The following is a 17,737-nucleotide window of genomic DNA, read 5'->3' on the forward strand; positions in this document are numbered from 1 at the left end:
CGCTTTAAGTTCTTTATTGGTATCGAGCTGACAAGCTAGGTGCACATTGAATTATCCAATTATCGGTAAACAACAAAGCTGACAGGTTGCCTTCTTGGATTTCAATAACTAGACTAAGTGTACAAAAAAAAGTTATGTGTTGTCGCTATAAAATAATGAGATGGATTTCTCAAATATACTAGGTTTCTCTTATCTAGAATATTGTAGTTCATTTAGCTATTTTGGATTTTGACATTTATACTATTTAGTATAATTTTATACTCCTATATCTTATACAATAATTTATTTGATCAATTCAATGAAGGCTGCCAAGTTCTATCTTTTACCCATTTGTATTTAATAGATGGAGCAGATATGGATCTAACATCACAGAAAACAGGAAAACTATGAAAGAAGATAAATCAAAGCAAAACGTTTCAACATTTGAATTTATTGACAATAGTGAACCTTACTCTAAATACAAATGAATTTGACAAATTACAAAACTGTACATTACATAATTTATTATTACATGTAGGAGATGAGATACATGATAGTTAACCCTAAAACAAGTGCTCTGACAAAATAGAACTCGGTCATCACCAAGACAGGTCCATGGTACGTATTTACTGTAATGATACACTGAACTTCACGGAAGTTTTCAGAGTTAACTCAAATTTGTATGTGAGGTAAGACATTTAACACTATTACTGATTTTTTTTTTTAACGTTTTCAAAGACTTAAAGGGACAATTCAGTCTAAGAAAACATTAAAATTTGTACATATATCGGAAAATACCAAGTTCTTATGGAAATTAGATCAGTCAGTTTTACTGTGATATGCCAGAATAGCCAATGGTGGTGAAATGCGTATGAAATGTTCAAACTCGCTCGCTGGCCCCCATTACACATTGTGGTCGAACATCTTGTATGCCGAACCCTGTCCCTTGCTCTTAGAGGAATGCTACTTCTGTTTAAAACTGTTCAAATCGCCCTGACAGTAGTGTGTTTACCTTATTAGGTGAAATGTCTCGGACTAAAAAAATCATTTTATCACCTCCACAGTGGTTATGTAGTTCATTTGTTAAATGTGCGTGACTTTAGCTCGGATATGGGTACAGCGTACATATTGTACCTGCTTAATCGTATTGATCAACGATTTGTAATTACAACAGTATCAATTAAAATACTAAACAATGACGTGGAATTTTTCAATATTTTATGTGATATGATTCATAAGAAATGTAAAACAATACATATATGCCATATTTTGCTTCTTGGTTATGTAAAAGAATTATCCTGAGTGAATTGTAACCAGGAATTATTTCTCTAAAATCGAACAAAGTTAAAACCATAATTGCATATCATGCTGTTATTCCCTGTGGTTACCGTATATCTCTATGCCTCTACAGATGTACTCTTTCTCAAATCAGGCCAGTGCATGGCCACATTTTATAATGCATAGTTAGATAATTATTTATAACAGATGTGTTTGTACAGATGAGTATCCTCACAGATTTAAGTTCTTAGTCACTATCAGAACTCTGTTGTCGTCTCTCGTCACGCCTATGTCTGCTTTGACCTTTTTTTCCATCTCTCGACCTCTGACCTCTGTCTCCTGATCTTGATCTATGTCGTCTATCATTTGACCTTGACCTATGTCGTCTTTCATTTGACCTTGACCTGTGCCGTCTGTCATTTGACCTTGACCTCCGTTGTCTGTCATTCGACCTTGACCTACGTCTGTCATTTGACCTTGACCTACAACCTTTCTCCTGTGACCTTGACCTACGTCTGCGAGGAGAATAACTTGCCTTTCTGCCACGATCATCTCTATCCCGGATCTGACCTTGATTATGTTTTGAGTCTCTTTCCCTACCCATATCATATACATGTTTCTTGTTGTAATTTAATTTTCTAGATCTAGACTCGCCCTCATCACTGGAATCGTGTTGATTTCTTCGACTTGGTGGTTCTATTTTGATACGAGGTCTGTCCTCCTCACCAGAGCTACTGTCTCGATGTTTTCTGTGATTTTTACTTTCACCAGGTCTACCCTTTCTTCCCCTAGGAACTTCATCTGATTCAGAAGAACTGCCTCTGCCCCTATGACGAGTTTCACGTTGATGTGATCGGTCGTTCCTGTGTTTCTTCATTCTGTGTGGGCTGTCGTCAGAGTCTGTGTCCATTCTCTTTTGGTGTACTCTCTCTCTGCTGCGTTCTCTTGGCCTCTTTCTTACAGGTTCTGAGTCTGAAAATCATCAACATAGCCAGATTATTATAATGTACAAACATGAGCATAATGCATACATATCCATAAACATGAAACTCTCCACCATATATTGGCCTTATTTAGCACCGAGGGTGCCAAAATTAGTATTGTGTCTGATGTAGGGCATGTCAGTATGGAAATAAAGGATGATACATTGTGACAATAATCATAATCCTTGTCATGTGTAATATGTGTAACAACCTTTCAGTACAGTGCGCCACCTTTCAGTACAGTATACCACCTTTCAGTACAGTATACCACCTTCAGTACAGTATACCATCTTTCAGTACAGTATACCACCCTTCAGTACAGTGTACCACCTCAGTACAGTATACCACCCTTCAGTACAGTGTACCACCTCAGTACAGTATACCACCCTTCAGTACAGTGTACCACCTCAGTACAGTATACCACCCTCCAGTACAGTATGCCACCTTTCAGAACAGTGTACCACCTCAGTACAGTGTACCACCTCAGTACAGTGTACCACTCAGTACAGTATGCCACCTTTCAGAACAGTGTACCACCTCAGTACAGTGTACCACCTCAGTACAGTGTACCACCTTCAGTACAGTATACCACCTTTCAGTACAGTATACCACCTTTCAGTACAGTATACCACCTTTCAGTACAGTATACCACCATTCAGTACAGTATACCACCTTTCAGTACAGTGTATACCACCTTCAGTACAGTGTACCACCTTTCAGTACAGTGTACCACCTTTCAGTACAGTGTACCACCTCAGTACAGTGTACCACCTTTCAGTACAGTATACCACCATTCAGTACAGTATACCACCTTTCAGTACAGTATACCACCTTTCAGTACAGTATACCACCTTTCAGTACAGTATACCACCTTTCAGTACAGTATACCACCTCAGTACAGTTACCACCTTTCAGTACAGTATACCACCTTCAGTACAGTATACCACCTTTCAGTACAGTATACCACCTTTCAGTACAGTATACCACCTTTCAGTACAGTATACCACCTTTCAGTACAGTATACCACCTTTCAGTACAGTATACCACCTTTCAGTACAGTATACCACCTTTCAGTACAGTATACCACCTTTCAGTACAGTATACCACCTTTCAGTACAGTATACCACCTCAGTACAGTACCACCTTCAGTCAGTACAGTGTACCATTTCAGTACAGTACCACCATTTCAGTACAGTATACCACCTTTCAGTACAGTATCCACCTTCAGTACAGTATACCACTTTCATACGTTACCATTCGTACAGTATACCCAGTATACCACCTTTCAGTACAGTATACCACCTTTCAGTACAGTATACCACCTTTCAGTACAGTATACCACCTTTCAGTACAGTATACCACCTTTCAGTACAGTATACCACCTTTCAGTACAGTATACCACCTTTCAGTACAGTATACCACCTTTCAGTACAGTATACCACCTTTCAGTACAGTATACCACCTTTCAGTACAGTATACCACCTTTCAGTACAGTATATACCACCTTTCAGTACAGTATACCACCTTTCAGTACAGTATACCACCTTTCAGTACAGTATACCACCTTTCAGTACAGTATACCACCTTTCAGTACAGTATACCACCTTTCAGTACAGTATACCACCTTTCAGTACAGTATACCACCTTTCAGTACAGTATACCACCTTTCAGTACAGTATACCACCTTTCAGTACAGTATACCACCTTTCAGTACAGTATACCACCTTTCAGTACAGTATACCACCTTTCAGTACAGTATACCACCTTTCAGTACAGTATACCACCTTTCAGTACAGTATACCACCTTTCAGTACAGTATACCACCTTTCAGTACAGTATACCACCTTTCAGTACAGTATACCACCTTTCAGTACAGTATACCACCTTTCAGTACAGTATACCACCTTTCAGTACAGTATACCACCTTTCAGTACAGTATACCACCTTTCAGTACAGTATACCACCTTTCAGTACAGTATACCACCTTTCAGTACAGTATACCACCTTTCAGTACAGTATACCACCTTTCAGTACAGTACCACCTCAGTACAGTATACCACCTTTCAGTACAGTATACCACCTTTCAGTACAGTATACCACCTTTCAGTACAGTATACCACCTTTCAGTACAGTATACCACCTTTCAGTACAGTACAGTATAACCACCTTTCAGTACAGTATACCACCTTTCAGTACAGTATACCACCTTTCAGTACAGTATACCACCTTCAGTACAGTATACCACCTTTCAGTACAGTGTACCACCTTTCAGTACAGTATACCACCTTTCAGTACAGTATACCACCTTCAGTACAGTATACCACCTTTCAGTACAGTATACCACCTTTCAGTACAGTATACCACCTTTCAGTACAGTATACCACCTTTCAGTACAGTATACCACCTTTCAGTACAGTGTACCACCTCAGTACAGTATACCACCTTTCAGTACAGTATACCACCTTTCAGTACAGTGTACCACCTTTCAGTACAGTATACCACCTTTCAGTACAGTATACCACCTTTCAGTACAGTATACCACCTTTCAGTACAGTATACCACCTTTCAGTACAGTATACCACCTTTCAGTACAGTATACCACCTTTCAGTACAGTATACCACCTTTCAGTACAGTATACCACCTTTCAGTACAGTATACCACCTTTCAGTACAGTATACATGTACCATGTTTCAGTACAGTATACCACCTTTCAGTACAGTATACCACCTTTCAGTACAGTATACCACCTTTCAGTACAGTATACCACCTTTCAGTACAGTATACCACCTTTCAGTACAGTATACCACCTTTCAGTACAGTATACCACCTTTCAGTACAGTATACCACCTTTCAGTACAGTATACCACCTTTCAGTACAGTATACCACCTTTCAGTACAGTGTACCACCTTTCAGTACAGTATACCACCTTTCAGTACAGTATACCACCTTTCAGTACAGTATACCACCTTTCAGTACAGTATACCACCTTTCAGTACAGTATACCACCTTTCAGTACAGTATACCACCTTTCAGTACAGTATACCACCTTTCAGTACAGTGTACCACCTTTCAGTACAGTATACCACCTTTCAGTACAGTATACCACCTTTCAGTACAGTATACCACCTTTCAGTACAGTATACCACCTTTCAGTACAGTATACCACCTTTCAGTACAGTATACCACCTTTCAGTACAGTATACCACCTTTCAGTACAGTTACCACCTCAGTACAGTATACCACCTTTCAGTACAGTATACCACCTTTCAGTACAGTATACCACCTTTCAGTACAGTATACCACCTTTCAGTACAGTATACCACCTTTCAGTACAGTATACCACCTTTCAGTAAGTATACCACTTTCAGTACAGTTACCACCTTTCAGTACAGTATACCACCTTTCAGTACAGTATACACCTTTCATACAGTATACCACCTTTCAGTACAGTTACCACCTTTCAGTACAGTATACCACCTTTCAGTACAGTATACCACCTTTCAGTACAGTATACCACCTTTCAGTACAGTATACCACCTTTCAGTACAGTATACCACCTTTCAGTACAGTACCACCTTTCAGTACAGTATACCACCTTTCAGTACAGTATACCACCTTTCAGTACAGTATACCACCTTTCAGTACAGTATACCACTTTCAGTACAGTTACCAGTCAGTACAGTATACCACCTTTCAGTACAGTATACCACCTTTCAGTACAGTATACCACCTTTCAGTACAGTATACCACCTTTCAGTACAGTATACCACCTTTCAGTACAGTATACCACCTTTCAGTACAGTGTACCACCTTCAGTACAGTATACCACCTTTCAGTACAGTATACCACCTTTCAGTACAGTATACCACCTTTCAGTACAGTTACCACCTTTCAGTACAGTATACCACCTTTCAGTACAGTTACCACCTTTCAGTACAGTATACCACCTTTCAGTACAGTATACCACCTTTCAGTACAGTGTACCACCTTTCAGTACAGTATACCACCTTTCAGTACAGTATACCACCTTTCAGTACAGTATACCACCTTTCAGTACAGTATACCACCTTTCAGTACAGTATACCACCTTTCAGTACAGTGTACCACCTTTCAGTACAGTGTACCACCTTTCAGTACAGTATACCACCTTTCAGTACAGTATACCACCTTTCAGTACAGTATACCACCTTTCAGTACAGTATACCACCTTTCAGTACAGTATACCACCTTTCAGTACAGTATACCACCTTTCAGTACAGTATACCACCTTTCAGTACAGTATACCACCTTCAGTACAGTACAGTATACCACCTTTCAGTACAGTATACCACCTTTCAGTACAGTATACCACCTTTCAGTACAGTATACCACCTTTCAGTACAGTATACCACCTTTCAGTACAGTATACCACCTTTCAGTACAGTATACCACCTTTCAGTACAGTATACCACCTTTCAGTACAGTATACCACCTTTCAGTACAGTATACCACCTTTCAGTACAGTATACCACCTTTCAGTACAGTGTACCACCTTTCAGTACAGTATACCACCTTTCAGTACAGTATACCACCTTTCAGTACAGTATACCACCTTTCAGTACAGTATACCACCTTTCAGTACAGTATACCACCTTTCAGTACAGTATACCACCTTTCAGTACAGTATACCACCTTTCAGTACAGTGTACCACCTTTCAGTACAGTATACCACCTTTCAGTACAGTATACCACCTTTCAGTACAGAATTACAGTATACCACCTTTCAGTACAGTATACCACCTTTCAGTACAGTATACCACCTTTCAGTACAGTACACCGTACCACCTTTCAGTACAGTATACCACCTTTCAGTACAGTATACCACCTTTCAGTACAGTATACCACCTTTCAGTACAGTATACCACCTTTCAGTACAGTATACCACCTTTCAGTACAGTATACCATGTTTCAGTACAGTATACCACCTTTCAGTACAGTATACCACCTTTCAGTACAGTATACCACCTTTCAGTACAGTATACCACCTTTCAGTACAGTATACCACCTTTCAGTACAGTATACCACCTTTCAGTACAGTATACCACCTTTCAGTACAGTGTACCACCTTCAGTACAGTATACCACCTTTCAGTACAGTATACCACCTTTCAGTACAGTGTACCACCTTTCAGTACAGTATACCACCTTTCAGTACAGTATACCACCTTTCAGTACAGTATACCACCTTTCAGTACAGTATACCACCTTTCAGTACAGTATACCACCTTTCAGTACAGTGTACCACCTTTCAGTACAGTATACAACATACCACCTTTCAGTACAGTGTACCACCTTTCAGTACAGTATACCACCTTTCAGTACAGTGTACCACCTTTCAGTACAGTATACCACCTTTCAGTACAGTGTACCACCTTTCAGTACAGTGTACCACCTTTCAGTACAGTATACCACCTTTCAGTACAGTATACCACCTTTCAGTACAGTGTACCACCTTTCAGTACAGTATACCACCTTTCAGTACAGTATACCACCTTTCAGTACAGTATACCACCTTTCAGTACAGTGTACCACCTTTCAGTACAGTATACCACCTTTCAGTACAGTATACCACCTTTCAGTACAGTATACCACCTTTCAGTACAGTATACATGTACCTTTCAGTACAGTGTACCACCTTTCAGTACAGTATACCACCTTTCAGTACAGTATACCACCTTTCAGTACAGTATACCACCTTTCAGTACAGTATACCACCTTTCAGTACAGTATACCACCTTTCAGTACAGTATACCACCTTTCAGTACAGTATACCACCTTTCAGTACAGTATACCACCTTTCAGTACAGTATACCACCTTTCAGTACAGTATACCACCTTTCAGTACAGTATACCACCTTTCAGTACAGTATACCACCTTTCAGTACAGTATACCACCTTTCAGTACAGTATACCACCTTTCAGTACAGTATACCACCTTTCAGTACAGTATACCACCTTTCAGTACAGTATACCACCTTTCAGTACAGTATACCACCTTTCAGTACAGTATACCACCTTTCAGTACAGTATACCACCTTTCAGTACAGTATACATGTACCATGTTTCAGTACAGTGTACCACCTTTCAGTACAGTATACCACCTTTCAGTACAGTATACCACCTTTCAGTACAGTATACCACCTTTCAGTACAGTATACCACCTTTCAGTACAGTATACCACCTTTCAGTACAGTATACCACCTTTCAGTACAGTATACATGTACCACCTTTCAGTACAGTATACCACCTTTCAGTACAGTATACCACCTTTCAGTACAGTATACCACCTTTCAGTACAGTATACCACCTTTCAGTACAGTATACCACCTTTCAGTACAGTATACCACCTTTCAGTACAGTATACCACCTTTCAGTACAGTATACCACCTTTCAGTACAGTATACCACCTTTCAGTACAGTATACCACCTTTCAGTACAGTATACCACCTTTCAGTACAGTATACCACCACAGTACAGTATATACCACCTTCAGTACAGTATACCACCTTTCAGTACAGTATACCACCTTTCAGTACAGTATACCACCTTTCAGTACAGTATACCACCTTTCAGTACAGTATACCTACCACCTTTCAGTACAGTATACCACCTTTCAGTACAGTATACCACCTTTCAGTACAGTATACCACCTTTCAGTACAGTATACCACCTTTCAGTACAGTATACCACCTTTCAGTACAGTATACCTTTCAGTACAGTATACCACCTTTCAGTACAGTATACCACCTTTCAGTACAGTATACCACCTTTCAGTACAGTATACCACCTTCCAGTACAGTAAGTACCACCTTTCAGTACAGTATACCACCTTTCAGTACAGTATACCACCTTTCAGTACAGTATACCACCTTTCAGTACAGTATACCACCTTTCAGTACAGTATACCACCTTTCAGTACAGTATACCACCTTTCAGTACAGTATACCACCTTTCAGTACAGTATACCACATGTATACCTACCTTTCAGTACAGTATACCACCTTTCAGTACAGTATACCACCCTTCAGTACAGTGTACCACCTTCAGTACAGTATACCACCTTTCAGTACAGTGTACCACCTCAGTACAGTATACCACCTTTCAGTACAGTATACCACCTTTCAGTACAGTATACCACCTTTCAGTACAGTATACCACCTTTCAGTACAGTATACCACCTTTCAGTACAGTATACCACCTTTCAGTAGAGTGTACCACCTTTCAGTACAGTATACCACCTTTCAGTACAGTGCAACAACTTTATTCGGTATTATATTAAAATCAAACTTAGTCTCAAAGATTACTGAATATAATCACAAGAACTATGATATGATCTAGTTACATATAACATAATAGTACTTATTAATCATATAAATATTTATTTCAAAAATTTTGTCCAGAATTTGACATCTATAATATAAGCTGCCTCTTGGATAATTTCTGTGTCATCTTGGGCATTAATAACAATAAATATGATACCATGATATATAGAAGTGGGCATTATGGTCATTAGATCTATTACTTAGTTAAGGAAGAGTTTGAAAAATATATAATTGACAAGGAAATATGCATAACAACCTTTGGAGTGTTGAAACATCTAAAGCTACCCGGTAAAAAATATTTGCTTACCACATTTTTTGTCACTATGATCTGCCATGTTAAATGATGAAATAAGGTAATTCTCACCTGAACTGTCACTGCTTGAACTTTCAGGCTGAACCTCTTTCCGATGTTTCCGTTTTTTGGAGCCATCATCTAAAAGAAACAAAAACATGTTCTAACAATACTGTTAATATCAACACTTGCTTTGAGAAAAGCTAGCACTATGCAGCACAGGTTTTGGATGCTGATGAAGGCTGGAGTTCCCGTTCAAAAATCAGCTATCTACAGGTAAATATCTCCTGTGCCATAGGTCTTCAACTTGGAAGTGGAAGCAATAAAATGTCAAACATTAACCTCAAAACCATCTCCCTTACCAGACTTTGAGGGCTTGGGGTAGAATATCTAGCACATAATCACTCGACTACTGTGCACAGACCCAAATCAAAAGCTTCAAGGATAATGATAACATGGTTTTATGCCAATGTCTAGTATTGTTCTGAAGTTAAAGCCAAATCTTTTATATTTACCTGAATCTGATGAAGCTGACATTTTCTTGTGTTTCTTTTTCTTTTTGGAATTCTTACTTGACTTGTGTTTCCCTTTACTCTGCAATTTGTTCAGTCTCCTGTAGAATTTGAAAAAAAAAAATCACAGTTATATTATAAATCTAAGGTAGAATTGAAACTAGAAATATATCTGTTAGACATTAATTTAGTGCTTGCTAACTACTTCCTAACTTTAATTTCTAGTTTAAAATCATCCTCGCCAACAGGCGTACATAGCACTTTTGCTCATTACCCTTGGGACTATTGCAAGGAGATGGTTTATGTCCTTGATGTATTATAATAAATACTTTCCTTTACTTCACATTGTCAAGAACTTTAAATGTGAAATTATTTGAACTTGCTTGAACGCCATTCTAAGGTACATCAGATCTAGAGCTCAGACTCCCAGACTGATATATAATGTTTTTTATTCTTTTTCTCTTACACAAGGCTGTGTAATTTTATAAATATTTATTATAACTGCAGCAAATGCGGTTTGTGGTCACAGGGTTTATAGTAAGCGATAGTGCAACATACACCTAGGACCTAGGATGATGTGAAATAAATTAAATATAATCTGCTAAATAACGCTGTAAATGTCTTTGGGCGGTACTAAAAATTTTCTGTTTCTTAACTTTCTTTTATTGACTATATAAACTTGATTTGCATAGTATTGTTACGGAAGTTTCCAAAGTCTATCAGATGCTTAGAATATCGTGACCGATGCAAGAGTTTGTATGATGTGTCGCTTGAAGTTTACCCAAATCGAATGTGTGTAGCACTGTGTAATGTCACTGTTGTTAATTTATAGTAGAACATCGCTGAAAGGTATATCTTAGTATATGCTTTTGAAAGATTGGTGTCACAAAATCACCACGAAATCTATTAAATGGTATAAGACACTGACTTCCAGTATCACGTGCGCAGTTGGAATCTGTGCATAGCAGATGTACACAAACTTTACACCTGACAAGGAAAAATATAGTGCGAGAGTACACTCCCACTAAAAAACAAACATATACTTTGTCAATCTTATTTTTAATATTTTGATATTTCAGTAACAATTATCATTACTAGTACCTGGCAACTACACATCAAACATCTGACTTTGACCTTCCTTCAACAACAAACCGGGCTCTTCCTTGACATGACCTGGGCTGTTATAATGGGATGTTCAAATAATCAAACCAAATCTTAATTTTCAAATAACTTACTTCAACAGTTTTTTCTTCTGTTTTGGTGTCAGTGACTTTAAAAACTGAACTTCAGGATCCTCTTCATCCTCACTGTCGATTATTTGCTAAAAAAAAAAATAGCTTGTTAGGAAATCATTTAACAACATATCAAACAAATGAAGATGCTTTATCTTTGTTAGCATATATAAAGAATGTCATTCAGTGAATATTTTCTTGCTATATTTAGTCATAAGTAAAATGTAGATCACATTTACCTACTATGTGTACCTGACACCCCAGTGTTAACTATATATATTCCTAGTATATAGTTATTTCCCTCCTCTTTGAAAATCTACAATGCACACAAAGTAATAATGTTTAAAGATGCTCCACCGCCAACGATTGGTATTTTTTTAGTCTATCAAAACCAGGAGCAGACAAATTAGCATTTTTCTTCATTTACAAAAGTTACTTAATTTACACCATTACCACCACTGAAAAGTTTGATTTTCTAATTTTATTTCAAGACAAAAATATTAAAAATAATTAAATGTGTCCTGAAAAAATCCCAAGGTACTATGTCCTGTATCTATAGAATGAAGTACTGATTGTGCATGCACTCAAAGCAAAATAAATTATCTTACAGGTATATTATATTTTGAGTTAATTAGACACATATATACACGATTAAACACCAGTGGTTGTTCAAATGATGGGTATCGTTTATGCTATCGGTAATGGAGCATCTTTAAGATTTTATATACCATATTTGGTTTAACGAAAAGTACTGACATGTGATTTTACTATCATGCAGATGTTTTGGTACCTGTAAAAGACTTATTACCTCATTTGTAGCTCGAGGATCTGACTTTCTTCCCAGGATGCTCTGCTTCAGTGCAAACCCATCCTCCTGCATACTCTCCAACAATGACGAGGCACTGTTTTCAGCTGGAAATTCATAAGTAATTTTTGGTCATTATTAATAAAATCTGATTCTATTAAAATCGTAGTGTATTTCAAATGTTGTTGTAAATAAGTTTTATGTGATTGTATTACATTATTAAATATATGCAGTGTGATGAACTTACAACTTATAAATCGCATACTTTGTACAGTATGAATCGCATACTTTGTACAGTATGAATCACATACTTTGTACAGTATGAATCACATACTTTGTACAGTATGAATCGCATACTTTGTACAGTATGAATCCCATACTTTGTACAGTATGGGCTTCCATTCAACTACCTTAACACGTTATTTAGCCTTAGATAATCCATTTTATTAGGCGAGGCGTTGTTTTTACAATCATCAATACCTTTTATCATATAAAGGCAACCATAAACAAAGCAGAACCTCAACAATCATAGATTGTCAGCCCCTCAGAATGGACAGATTTTTTCTCCGTAAAATTTTTAAACCTACTCTTTTAATGTAATTTAAGCACCCCCAACTTCAAATCTTATTTTTGCACAAAAAGTGTGCAAATTACACAGGTTTTCATTGTAAACACAGAAGTTGACATAACCACATGGCAGAAACTATCATCTTCATATTCAATCTGATTAAAATACAGATTCTTATTATCACTACGTTGGATAAGAGGATCTGAGAAAATCCTATAAGGGATCATGTCCAGGTGACCTTAAGCTTGGTAATGGCCATTCAAATTGCTGCTTGCAAAATTTTGACAGTGAATTTCAGGGGACGAAATAGTTCCGTGTATATAGTCATCTTGCCCAAAGAGCATAACAAAGCAAATTGTTTATGTATACTGGGACGAAATGGTGTTATCAATTGACGAAGCAATGTGTAGCAAATGTATTTGATCTGGAGTACACGTGGTATATAGGTCATCCGAACATGACCTCTTATGGGATGTTGTCAGATCCTCTATTGAACGGAGTGGTTATAAGGAGATGTATTTTGATCAGATTGCTTTTTTTTTTGTACACTTATCCATGTCAATCACAACTTTCCATGCATTTCATCTCAAATAGCTTGATGTTTATAGTGAAAATTAATTAGTAAAACATAGCTATTTAAAACAAGACAATATAATTGAAGCTGTGATTTCTTTTTATATTCTTTTTGAAATATTGATGTTAGCAGTAAAAAGGAAATCTAAAATGTGAAGCCAACTAGAGATATGGATATCATTGGCATCCGAAACTGTATATGTTCCACTGTGTATTGTTTATTTTTATTTTCTGACAGAATCTTACCAAAAAGCCAAATCATGTGGAACCAAAAATCTCATTGTAGCAGTAAACTTACGTTGTTCTGGTTCAGCGGTGAGGTCTTTACCAAACAGTGGACAGATCTTATCGGTGTTGACGTGGCCCCACTTACGACACTTTATACATCGCACGTTCCTCACCTCCACACCAAACGGCTGATCACGGATCATTTCATCATCCTTAGCATACCTGGGAGTTATAAATTGTTTACACATGTCTTAGTTACAGGTTAAGTGTTGTAGGAACAGAACATGTATTTTAAAATGAATTTTATCTGATAGTACATATATACTGAAGTTTATCGACAAGTTGTATTTCTAATTCAAGTCTAGAACGAATATACATACCCGGCCTACTTATACTTTTCACCCGGGTACGAATTGGTCCCTATGTGTCGTAGTGGAGCACTGCCTCAGAAAATCACTCAGGCACAGTTGTCTATACTTTTTTGTAGGTTTCCAATTATTTTATGCGTATACATGCATTTACATATTATTTTTGTCTAAAACAAACATAAATACCATTCTTAATATCTACAGTACCGCTCACACGACCTCACACGACATCAAATTCACAATTTGTGGACTTGCCGTATAAATTCCTTTCATAAAGACGCTCAAATGTATTATGTAAAAAAATAATGCCTCGATGAGAATTTGATATTTCATGTGGTTCAGTGTTTAATTGCCTAGTAGGTAAGTGATATCAAACAAGTATGATTTTAAACAAAGAAACGTTTTATAATGGTTTGCATTATCATTACTTTGCTCCATTAGCAGCAATAGGCATCAATTGTAGCTCTAAAGACGACACCATTTTCTGTCTAAAAGTCTTTTGAGCTACAATATTGCAGCTAATTCATGCCCTTTTTGAAGCTGGTTTTCAGACACCTTGGCACTATTAGGGGTATGATGATATTATGAATTTAAAATCTTACTGTTCTCTTGGTGCATTGTACTTTCTCTGCCAGTCAAACTTCACCTCTGCCTCTCCTCCTTCTTCCTACAAATTAGACAGTTATCATTGTTAGTAATAATGTTTCAACTGCTCAATATCACAATTAAGTAAATCACAGACTTACTTACTGATGTCACAATTATTCTGTTTATTTTTGATTCTATATACACATCTACATACAGTGGAACCTCCCGAAACCGAACCTTCTCCAAACCGATCACCTCTAGAAACCGAACATGGATGTCATGTACGGAATGAATTCCTCTTTATTAATAGTATATAAAACTTCCCAAAACCGATCCCTCCCAATTCCGAATACCGGACCGATTTTGAGATCGGAATAGTCAAATGTAACTAAAATACACTTCTGAAAACCGGCCTTACCTGAGCGACACCGATAGATTGCATTGAGGTCTGATCAACCGACCGTGAAATACACACGTACCTGTACCATAGTTGTCGCATGCCATGTCCTGGGGCATGTATACAGATGTGAAGGCTATAGGTACACGGTAATTATACCCGAGATAGTGGTGAAATTATTTAATCATGTCTATTGTTTAGATATTTAACAAAAGTCTACCACGTGCACGCGGTTTGTTTACTGTATGAAAACAAGCAGAGCTAGTAATAAAGAGATAGTTTCGTATTCAAATCACACGGGTTTTTTTTATTTACATATGTCGTAAATTATCTGTATGAAGAAGCCGAAGCCATGTAATTGTTTTTAGAAAATGACTATGTCATATAATGACCGGCATCGACTGATCATCGTGTAATTAGACCATTTAATTTGATTCTTGACGTAACCGGAAGCGATCGGCCGTATGTAGGTTAGTGCAGACGAGAACATCCACAAGAACATTCACGCAACTAACTAACTAAACTACGTTTATAAAACGGTAACAAAATCAAGATTGTTGTAATCCATTCCTTTTAAACGTATGATTCTCTCTTTTGTGATAACATTCACATTAACAATCAATATCGGTCGGTTTTTAACGAACACTAGGCATACATGCGGTACACTAGTGTAAAAAACGACTTCCGATCGATTAAATCCGGATCGTAATGATCGGTATTCGGTTCACTTCTCCAAACCGAACCCTCTCTAAACCGGCCGAAATTATGTGCACCGACCATGATCGGTTTCGGGAGGTTCCACTGTATATGATTCAGACATGCACAACTTGAATATTATATTGTTATCAAGTAATAAGTTTTTAATTTGAAAGATTTACAAATTATATTTTGTAATTTATCCCCAAGCAAGGTGTAGGGCACCAACCATTACACTGGTAACTACAGAGCTATTACAATGAAACAATATTCATCATCCTTATTCAGCTGCGTGGTTGCAATTGGCTGGCACTGCAGTAACACATTGTCCTGTCAATAAGACAATTTATATGTGTACTTCTGTTTGGGCCAACTCTTACATCACATTATCATAACAAATTACTAAATTGTTGTCAAAATATATGTATCATAACAAAACAAAATTGTACAAACAATTCAGTTATAGTCACTAGCATGACCTTATATCAGAATGACCTAAGATACCTCTTTCTTCTTCATTCCCGGTGGAGCATCATACATAAAACTCAATCCAAGTTTGGCTTTTTCGTCTCCAAGCAGTGCCCTAGGAATAACAAGAGAAATTGTTATAATTGTAATAGATTTATATGTTAGCACATTGTACTGCATTATACCTATCGTCTATAATTCTCTACTGTACACAACACAAAATGCTTACAGTATATATATGTCCATTTTATTTTATCATTAGAATTAGATATAAAAAAATCTAACTCTAAAGAGTAAACTAAACTTCATCATTTCATATACATAGCTTGTTTCTTCATGTTACCACTACCAGGTATATAGACATGATTAATAATACAATATAGATTAAAATACATATATTCATGACATATATATATTCTTGCACATAGTGATTGGTGACCTTATCTCGATAATAGTTAGAAAATAAAATCAGTTTTGAAACTAATTTGTAGCTACAGTCCAGCCCACTTAATACAAACTTGGATAGTACAAAAACCTGTTTTATACGAATGGAATTGAAATCCAATCCAATATAACTTTCGATAACTTTACTTGTCAGGCTTGAATGTTGAAGATAAGGGTTTTCTTATATTTTCATGTATGTGTTATATTACCCTAGTAGTGTTTCTCACTTTGTACCCAGCTGCGCCCTATCATGTCTTTCAAAAAGAGGCATTTTTTTAAATGCATGCATACAAACATACCTATTTCTGTACATATCTTGTTCTTTCTGATACTGTGCTAATAAATCCTCTTGTTTTTTCTTATCAAATTGAGTTTTCTGCTCTGCCATCCATACCTTTAAAATACACACACATATATATATCATATGTATTATATATAATGTTTTTATTATAATAAGATTAACACTGTAGCTTAAACTCATCTGAGCTAAAATATATCGATTTTATCAATTTTGCGAGATAGAAGCATTACTGTTTACGTTACTAGACCTTCACTGTATATTTATTATTTCATATTCACCTGTATTCAGTGACATTATCTTTCACTCATAAGGATACATTGGATTTGCGTCAAACGTTCTATTAATCTTACCCGCTTTATATTTTCCTTGCTGGCAGGATGGAAGAACTTTTTGGTCATATAATTATTGAATCCCTTCCCCATTTTGATGTTTTAGTTGATCAGAAATAGGTCTAAAGTTGACTTAATCCACTGACGACCTGAACGCTTTTCAGTCGTTGGTAAACAGGAAGTTGCATCGGTCATACGAGTACTGTACTTCCGGTATAAAAGATATTGAGAAACTTTTTTTGATGAAATGCAAAAATAAAATTTAAAAAAAATTAGAACATATAAGAACTTAGAAAAATAGAAAATTTAAGAACTTATTCTTCATTTTATCAAT

The 17,737-nt window shown here is 36.8% G+C and overlaps 1 protein-coding gene across 1 annotated transcript; it reads right to left on the reverse strand.

Annotated features, from left to right (window-relative positions):
• Positions 1 to 411: 411 nt before the first annotated feature.
• On the reverse strand, positions 412 to 17,592 carry LOC138314419 (corepressor interacting with RBPJ 1-like). Its single transcript, XM_069254740.1, has 10 exons — positions 17,425 to 17,592; positions 17,073 to 17,167; positions 16,366 to 16,444; positions 14,783 to 14,847; positions 13,883 to 14,034; positions 12,447 to 12,550; positions 11,642 to 11,727; positions 10,410 to 10,507; positions 9,967 to 10,035; positions 412 to 2,229 (listed from the first exon to the last, which is right to left on the reverse strand). The coding sequence occupies exons 1-10, from the start codon at positions 17,494 to 17,496 to the stop codon at positions 1,505 to 1,507; spliced, it is 1,545 nt and encodes a 514-aa protein (XP_069110841.1). The 5' UTR covers positions 17,497 to 17,592; the 3' UTR covers positions 412 to 1,504.
• Positions 17,593 to 17,737: the final 145 nt, after the last annotated feature.

This window comes from Argopecten irradians, chromosome 2, assembly GCF_041381155.1.
Source record: "Argopecten irradians isolate NY chromosome 2, Ai_NY, whole genome shotgun sequence".
Taxonomy (NCBI): domain Eukaryota; kingdom Metazoa; phylum Mollusca; class Bivalvia; order Pectinida; family Pectinidae; genus Argopecten; species Argopecten irradians.

Bases quoted from the DNA above. Each gene is read 5' to 3' on its own strand.
- LOC138314419 (XM_069254740.1), bottom strand. From the start codon at position 17,496: ATGGGGAAGGGATTCAATAATTATATGACCAAAAAGTTCTTCCATCCT. The intron at 12,551-13,882 runs GTAAGTTTACTG...ATGAATTTCCAG, and splicing joins CACCGCTGAACCAGAACAAC to CTGAAAACAGTGCCTCGTCA. The intron at 10,508-11,641 runs GTAAGTTATTTG...CAAATTCTACAG, and splicing joins CAGAAGAAAAAACTGTTGAA to GAGACTGAACAAATTGCAGA.